Source organism: Sinocyclocheilus anshuiensis, unplaced genomic scaffold (assembly GCF_001515605.1).
Source record: "Sinocyclocheilus anshuiensis isolate Anshui unplaced genomic scaffold, SAMN03320099.WGS_v1.1 scaffold1960, whole genome shotgun sequence".
Classification (NCBI taxonomy): domain Eukaryota; kingdom Metazoa; phylum Chordata; class Actinopteri; order Cypriniformes; family Cyprinidae; genus Sinocyclocheilus; species Sinocyclocheilus anshuiensis.
In genome coordinates this window covers 278,839-288,345 of record NW_015557194.1, presented here as the reverse complement: position 1 = coordinate 288,345, position 9,507 = coordinate 278,839, and the positions used below count along the sequence as shown (strand labels likewise).

The 9,507-nt window shown below is 35.1% G+C and overlaps 1 protein-coding gene across 1 annotated transcript; it reads left to right on the top strand.

Moving 5' to 3' along the window:
• Positions 1-5,243: 5,243 nt before the first annotated feature.
• Positions 5,244-8,488, top strand: LOC107678804 (40S ribosomal protein S27-like). The gene is made up of 4 exons (XM_016474212.1): positions 5,244-5,341; positions 5,951-6,059; positions 6,143-6,253; positions 8,246-8,488. Exons 1-4 carry the CDS (start codon positions 5,336-5,338, stop codon positions 8,272-8,274), a joined length of 255 nt encoding a protein of 84 aa, XP_016329698.1. The 5' UTR covers positions 5,244-5,335; the 3' UTR covers positions 8,275-8,488.
• The last annotated feature ends 1,019 nt before the right edge of the window (positions 8,489-9,507 follow it).

Sequence of the window (9,507 nt, the reverse complement as noted above, 5' to 3'; positions counted from 1 at the left end):
TTTGTTTGTTTGTTTGTTTGTTTGTTTGTTTGTTTGTTTGTTTGTTTGTTTTTGTTTATTGTATATTAGAGTATAATTTATATATTATATAAGCAGCAATAACTCAGCATTTATGATGATGTGTTTCTTGAGCAGCAAATCAGCATATTTGAATGATTTCTGAAGGATAATTTGATGCTTGTAATATTTCACAATATTACAGTTTTTACTGTATTTTACATCAAATAAACACGGCCTGGGTGAGCATAAGAGACTATATAATCATTTTCAATCATATTTTTGGTTATCTTATTAATAATGAGTTGAACTAAACTAAGTGAACTAATACATAAATACATAATATATATATTTTACCTTTTTTTGTGATTTGTATTACTGTACTTTGTCAGGAAAACCATAAGCAATAGACTGTATTTCAATTTCTCCATATCTTTTTCTTATAGTGTTGCATATGTGGTTTTTATGACTAAAACCTCTTGTCAATAATACATTTGTGTAACTAAAAATATTGCAATAACCATCTAAAATCTCACCTTTAGTCTCTGCTTTAATTTCACAAAGTCTTAATATTTAAAGTTATTATGTATATTCTGTTGAATGTAATATTAATATATGAGCAAGTAATGTTAAATAATTAGAACATTAAAGCATGTCAACATATTCTGTTACACCAAATACACAAAATAATGATCTTTAAAAAAAGCATCATATGACCCCTTTAATATGTTAAGTTACAGTGCATGTTATTTATTTTTATCAAGTCTACCTGAAATGAGATCTACCTCCAGGGGGAACCAGAATAGTTGTGCATTGACTAAGCTTTATTCAGTTACCCTAATGAAATCTCTCTAGGATTGTTCATTATTTATAAGAGCTTTTGGAAATCACCCATCTCTCTACTCAACTATTCCATCCTGCTTCCTGCTTTCCCCTTCATTCTCCTGAATGCGAGTGTAGATGTAGAAACTATCAGCTAACTGGAGAGGATGATATCTTTACTACATCACCACGCTCTTTTCTTGTTCTAGCTGTTGTCTGGCCTGGCAGCCAATCAAATTAAAGCTATCGCCTCCCTGCATTGACTCAATTTCCCCTCACACTGCCCCTGGTGGCGAACTTAATTGCAGTTGCGTATTGCCTTTCTGTTCTTCTCCTCTCTCCTTCCTGTCCTCCGCCATGTTCCACTTTGTTCTTCCTTCTCCTTTCCCTTGGTGTGTGACGTGTGGGAGTCTACCTTTTTGGTCCGAGGCCTGCTTGAGTTACGGAGCACGGGTGACTGGACCACAGCCCTCGGTAAAGGGCACAGCCAGGCTCCACACAACGTCATTCAACTCCTGTTAAACTATTCATAACGGCTTGGGTGCCAGGAGGAGACTTGAGTTTCCCCAAATTTGTCACTTTTAAGGTTCCATATCAGTTATGCCGCCTTATTAATCGGTGCGGTTACATTAGTTAAATTTTGCTGGCAAAAAAAGGTAAATTTGCCAGTGTAGCGATGTATAAAGCAAGTCAATTTCAAACCAAGCAGTTTTCTGTTGGTCAACACAGCGAAACCAACTTGCAAAATCTTTGTGGGAAAATCATTTGGGTTCAAATTGGTCACATTCGGTGTGTTTGGTGAACAGAAAGTTTGGTTTGCCAGTAACTTTTGTGTGAGATATTCTTCATACAAAACTATTGACAACAGACAATGTAACCAATGTAATGTATCTGCGCCTTTAGAGGACAGCAAGGTTCCTTAGAACAGATGACGTGTGACAATATCTCACCTTTTAGCATGAATATTCCTTCCTCATGTCTTTTGTGTCTTGATGAATTAATGGAAACAGCCAGTCAATTTATTTATATTTCAGTTGATTCATAATTCATCATGCCTTAGTTAATTTGACATCAAATGTGGGTGGCAAATAATTAGTTACAAAGCCTGTATGATGTTACTGTTTCAGTTTAATAATGATGTTCATTTTTAATCAGGGTGATGTGGCTTCATACACCATAAGCAACCATTCTCGTATTCTGGGATCCAATTTACAAGGCCACACTGAAGATCTGTCAAAAAAAATAAACACTGAAACTGCACTTTTGCCAGAGGGATTGCCGTTGTACTCTGTCCCAGTTCCACCAAAGGATTTTGACTCAATTTCAAGGAAACAATAACACCGGTAGAATGGATAACTTCTCAATTTCCTTGTAGGAGAACGATCTGTCATTGGCACAGACTATAACTAAAAGATCTGGTGGGTCTTTAATTGACTCTCAACACAAGCAATCTCTGGAGCAACGCACATCGCAGATGGAGCAGCCAGCGCCACCAGTATCATCATGGCTGGAGATCGATGTGGATTTGGGTTTTGCCCTCTTTTTTCTCTTTCTTCTCTGCCTCTTCTTGTTTGTTACCGTGGTGCGTTGCGCTCAAACAGTTGTGGATCCATACGGAGCCATTTCCACCTCCACCTATCAAGAGCAGATAAATAACTGATATCTGATCTCGCCTGTCCAAAAGGATTTTATGAAACGTGTATTGTGTATTATGCAATGATGAACAGTTGTCGGATGACCTTAGTACATTTGTCACATGATATCATTACATCATTTCAAACATGAAATGAGGTCAGCGTTATGCCAGAAATGACAAAAATGCAGTCATATGCAGTTATGGCCAAATAATGTTCGAACAAGAAAATAGAAAAGGTTTTTGAAGTTGTAAAGAAAACAACGTTTATTGGAATACATTTTACAATAAAATACTCTTAAATCTTTGTACTTCAAAATTTCACATTTAATTCAATGTGTTACTTGCTATTTTTTTTTGTGAAATTTACAAGCAATTTTTGAGTGAAAAATTGAAAGAAAAAAAACAGTGCCGGCTGTTCTGACTTTTTGAAGTTGTAAAGAAAACAACGTTTATTGGAATACATTTTACAAGAAAATAGTCTTAAATCTTTGTACTTCAAAATTTCACATTTAATTCAATGTGTTACTTGCTATTTTTTTTGTGAAATTTACAAGCAATTTTTGAGTGAAAAATTGAAAAAAAAAAAACATTTCATTACACCAAATACACAAAATAATGTTCTTTTTAGCAACATCATATGACCCCTTTAAATGAAAAGAAATTATGCTTATTTCGAACAAAAAATAATAAAGGGATTTTGTTATGTTAATAATTACATTTGTACATTTTATCAAAAGTCTGATCATTCATTCATTCATTTATTTAGAGGGGGAATATACTCAACTGACCTAACTAGTCGGTTACTAGACCTAAGACCTAATTTACTATAGCTAGTATACAGGAAAACATTGTCACACGAGATGAGATTTCATTAGGCTCTATCGGATAATAACTTGCCTGTATAAGTGCCATGCTGCTGGTGACTTCCACTGTCTGAATAGGGGTTTCAGCTCTTTTTATAGGCAGGCATTGATCAAGCTGTCTCTCATACTGAGAGGTATTTCAGCCATTTGAGTCTACACATTTAGCTACTAGAGATCTTTCGAATACTGCCAAAGCAGGACAGCCATTTTCAGTGGCTGCGTTAATAACCTGACCACAATGCACTTATTTGATTAAACAAATATGTCCCACTTAACTCAGGTTGTTTTGAATAAATTCATTGATATGTGATAGAAATAATCAGACCAGAATAATAGGCAATTTTTTACCTGCCCAATGTATCGTGCTGAACATCCTCTTTTACATTTTGTAAACCCTGGGCTTGTAGCCAACAGGATCCTATCAGCAAACTCATTATTCTATTGTAGGCAAATTGCCCTTCATCACCTATAGATAAACTGTCTGTTGTGGAATGCTGATCAGGAGCTGCTACAGCAATTACAGTGAACCATGATGCTTCCCAGCTGCCTGAAGTCTCTGGGTGGGCACATCTGCAGACACTTGTCTCTCCTGATTAGCTGGAAGTGAGCAGTCTTGATTCCACCTCCTGGGTTCTGCCCACTCCATGGATATTAGTATACTTGAGACAGCCTTCCACTTAAGAAGAACCTTCTCATCACCAGCTGCATATTACAACCTCAGAATCCATTACTTTTCCTCTCATAAATAAATGAATAGTACTCTAATGTAAGATTAACAGAAACACTAATGAATGAATGCATGTTATAATAACAACTGTAGAATCTAAAATGAAAAACACCAACAGGCCTATACAATGCCAATAATAATACTGAATAAATGCTATATTCATGCACAAGGTTAGACGTTATAAAGCAGTGTTATTTTAGTATCATTGATATACTCTTGTAGTTTTTGTTATTTTGAGTTAGATTTGATTTTTATATTTTGTTTTTGTTTTAATTTTAGATAACGTTTTAGAAAGGTTGTGTGTTTTTGTTGTTTATTATGTTATTAGTTGTTTTTTTAAGTATGTCTAAATTGGTTTTCTAGTTTATTTAGTTATTTTAGGTTACTTCAGCTTAAACTGAACAGGCTGAAATAAAGTCTAAGGTATTTTTTTATATATATAATTTATTTTATTTCAGTTCATGTTTATTTTATTTGAAGTAATTTTTTAATGGTTTTAGTTTTACTTTATAATAATCCTGATTTCAAAAATAAAATACAAAGGTAACAGTGGTAGCCTATTGTCCAAAAAAACCTATGCTATGGTACTTTTTGGTATATTTTTGTTTATAAGACAATTTTTAGTAGGAATTGATAACAAAATAAAGATAATTTTAAAAAGTTATCTTTGATCATAACCATTTTCAACATAGAGGCTGTTATGTAGGAAGCATTTTAAACCAGTTTGCATGTTTCTGTACGTTTTTATGTTTATTTTTTAATCTATTTTTTTATTCAAACAGATAGCCTATAACTAACAGAATAACAATCAACATAGGGGGGAGAAACAACAACAACAGCAACAAGAAAAGAAGTTTTCCAAAAACAAATAAATAAATAATAAATTACAAAATAATAATAGCTAATAATAATAATAATAGCATAAACCCCATTATAACAACGATGACCAAAAGTAGAAAGCATAAAAAATAATAAGTAAATGAATGAATGAATGCTTGCTAACGGGGAATCTTTAAATAAACACAACAAAATATTGTTCTCCTCACTTTTTTATTTTCAGACACATATGTATTTATGCATGTGAAACTTGGCCAAAGGAAGTATTTGTTCTAAGATAAAACTCGGTAGTTTTCCCCCAGTTTGGATTACTGTTACTGACCTCAGCTGCCTCTCCTAACATGTCCGCGATCTACGTCCGATGCTACACTTCCGCTCACGTCGCTCGTCCGATGATATTCGTCTGTTTCCGCCTGAAACTTCCTTTCTGGCAGCGGCTTAATCTTCGCCAACATGCCAGTGAGTACCAGAGAGCAAAAACATGTCAATATACACCAATTACATTACTTTAAGACCTAAATATCATAGCGCGTTCACGAACATATCCATATAGGTGACTTTAACGTGCGCGTTGCCACATGAACTAGAAGATGAACATAAAAACCAGCGTTAAGTCTCGAGTGGTTCAGTAGCGTGCGGTCGCGCTCTGCATCAAGATGGCGGCGCACAGAACAAAACGGACGTTTAACTAATGTGACGCACGTTTAAGTGTCGATATGAGTAAATAGTCTGATATTATTCAATTGTACTTGTAAACCCGCTAAAATATTTAATACCTACATTTGAGAGAAGTTACTAATTGCTGTAAATGATTTCGTGCAGCTCTCTGGAGTTGCCAGAATGAACTGTAACTGATGAAGACGCAAAGGCTTCTGCATGGCTCTCTTAAAACCTAGTTATCTGCCTACCTAGACAATATTTTTGAACATCATATGCTACTGTAATGCCCAAAATGCTGCCTGGATAGGCAGCGCACCATATTTTAATGCAGCGTTTGTGATAAGTTGCTGGTCAAATGGTGTTTAATAGCAGTTTTCTCATGTAAAATCGTGTAATTTGTGTAAATAGCTCGCAAAAGACTTGCTGCATCCGACCCCTGAGGAGGAGAGGAGGAGGCACAAGAAGAAGCGTCTCGTACAGTGTCCCAATTCTTATTTCATGGATGTCAAGTGTCCAGGTGAGTGTCCTTCGCATGATTCTGGTTAATTGGACAGGTCAGTGTCTGAATGTTCTTAACCATGTGTCTCTCTTGTTTTTCAGGATGTTATAAGATAACAACGGTGTTCAGCCATGCGCAGACAGTCGTGCTTTGTGTCGGTTGCTCAACTGTGCTGTGTCAGCCCACCGGAGGCAAAGCTCGGCTCACAGAAGGTTTGTTTGTGCTTTTACTCAAACTCAGACGTGTTTAGGAGCAACAGTGAAATGGAAAAATCAAATGATATGCAGTTTGGTAGTTATCACGTGTTATTGAGGTTATGAGGGTTTCTGTTATTCTACTAATGTTGTGTTGTGAAATGTGGTTTGACGTTAAAGGGATAGTTCACCCAAAAATGAAAATTTGCACAAACCGATCATTTCGTGTGTTAGGACATCAATGTGTCGTCACGAGCCGCAGGGTTTAATTTGGATTTGTCTGTGCATGTTTTTTTTACACTCATAGATTTTGTTACCATTGCCATGCATTATAAGACTGATAGACTGCAACGGTTGGACTTAAAAATCATCAAATGTGTTCTACAGAAGAAACAAAATCACCTACATCTTGGATGGCCTGGGGGTAAGCAGATAAACATCAAATTTGAATTTTTGGGTGAACTATCCCTTTAACTGTAGTAGATCTGTATTTAAACAAAAATGGGTTCAGCATTGCTTTATAAGAATCAGGAATGTGATTTTTCAGTATTTATATGAATTTCCATATTTTCTGCACTGAGACTTGTGGGCCGTGTGAATTGGAGGAAAAATTACTGCAGTTTGAAATGCATTTAAAATGCATTTATTTCATACTATGCCCTAAATAAATCTTAAATGTATTTGATACTGTAGCTTCAATATATATTATTTTAATTTTACTATTGTTCTGTAAATAATTTGAATACTTTTTTTTTATAGTACAATAGTATTTTTGCAATAGTAATAAAGTAATAATAATAAAAAAGTCAAAATATAGTTTGAATAAGAAGGTTTTTTAAAATTATTTATTGTTGTATGATCATATCAAGAGGCCTGTTTTAGCAGATCATATGCCTGAAAAATGTGCTGTGGATGTAAGGAATTATGCATAAGCCAAGTTGACCAATTGAAATGCAGACTGTGAGGTCTCATTGTTATTAGTTGACTGATTCGAGTGGTAATTTTACTGTGGATACTGTGAATTACTGTAATTTAGTGGAGTCGTTTGAATGGAAATGAGTGACTTAGCATACACTGAGTTGTACTCTTGATGCTGGAAGGTCTGTGATGATGCCATGTAGGTTAACACTGGCACTATATTGTGAATGGTGTTGAAATGAACTATACACATAAGTTAGCAGATGCTGACTGGTGCAAACATTATTTTGCTCTGACTTCAATTAATGACAGATTAAAATAATTTCTCACTGAGCTTGACACCGTTTGCAGTCATTATTGTGAGTTTAGATGCTGATTTTTTTCCAAACTCCATAGTCATTTTGTATAAAGCTGATTCTGTCCGTGATTACTACAGTAATTCAGGGCTTTTGTTGTGCATGATATTGTTTCTGAATATTCATATTATATTCATTGTTGTCATAGGTCTGCAGTTAATTGTAGTTTAGGTTATGTTAATAGTTAGGTGATGTTAATAGATATTTGGGTGGATGATTGAGGTCATGGTGGTGCTGCTTTTGAGTTTTATTTGGTTGAATCCTGATGAAATGTGTGTGGTTTTGTGCTAGCAGAAGCACATTTTCAATTGCAGAAAGCAAAGAATTGCGTTGGCCCATTTAAAGGTGAAGTGTAGTTGTTGTCAATGTTAATGTCTTTTATCCCAGCTTAATATGCAGACAACTATAAATAAGCCACTTGTAGGTTATTAGAGATTTATTACACCTATTTATTTGAGCATTGTCTCAACCAATGAATGGTGTGAGTTGGATGTGGGATCTTTTTGTCCAACTAATGGCAATAGTGTTTTAGAAATCTGTTTTAAATAGCCTAATTTTTATTGCTACTGGAGGCACAGAAATAAACACTTCACCTTTGAAAAGGCAAAAGTGTACAGTACAAAAACAGGACACGTGCTTCTTTCCAAATGTTTGAGGGCACTGTGGTGTTATTCATGCTTCTGTTGTTAATGAGCTTAGCTAATAATGACCTCTCTTTTCATTATAATTTTTCCAGGGTGTTCCTTCAGAAGGAAGCAGCATTAAGATGTTTTCTGGATGCTTCCTTGGAGAGAGGGAATATGAGAGAGAGAGAGAGAGGAAGGAGACGGACCGGCCTCAGTGACAGCAGCCTGATTATTTCAAGCAAGAGATGAAGAAATACAACCAAACACTCATAGAGGTCTGAATAACTGACAGGAACACCCTCCAACCTAGTGTCTCTTTTTCTCTCTGTCTCAATAAAATGTTTGGGCTACAATTATGCTGTGATGAGTTTTTTGTTCAAACTGTCATGCTTCATCCGCATGGGTGATTGAGTTTATCAGAATATTGACTGCTCAGCGTGTAGTTCAACTATTCAACCCTTCCCAAAGCTTTTCTGAGGAAAATAAATCAAACAAATATTCTAATATGCAGGTAGGGTGCTCAAGGAACCATTACTATGAATGTTGGAAATCATTTAAACAGCAAGTCTTTTCTTATTCTGCTTAATATTACTGTGGGAACTGGTTTTAAAGATTATTTAATGAATAGAAAATTTAAAAAGTGCATTTATTTGAAACAGATTCTTTTGTAACCTACTAAAAGTCACTAGTGCCATTTCTGATTAATACGTTTCATTGGGAATTGTAATACTAAGAAAAAAACATACAAATTAAAATGTTTCAGTTGTATATATTTAATTTGATCAACACTGGATGGAAGCAAACACTTGAGATTTGAAAAATCCTATAACTTGATAATAGCCTGCATGTTTTCTATGAAATTGCCCATCTGAAAAATGTAATATTACTTAACAAAAGAGTCATATTACTGAGGTTCTGGCTAAGTTTAATAAAACCCTGCAGTAAAAATGCATTAAGATTTCCGAATAGCTTTTCAAAAAGTGTTTCCTCTTAGCATTCATAAAATACTTATTTATTATCAAGGCCGAGGGACCAAAGACTCAACTAGGTAGTTATTATTGAACATCGTACCCACTGTGTTGAATGGAAATGTTCAGCATCAGTGGATGACATTTTTATTAATCAATACCTGCGAGAAGAACTGCAAGACAAAGTGATAGCTTACAATACTGTATATGAGATGAACTGTCAATGATCCCGTATTAAGTGTAGGAATGTGTCTGTGCTAGAATCTTCAAACTCATCTACTCCTCAAACTCGCAGGGTTTAAAATTCCACGCCGCAGCACATTGACAGATAGCAGCCTTTGCAGAGTTGGAGAGATGCCGTGTCATTTAGTTTCCGAGATCATTAGTTGATTGCTTCTCTCTGC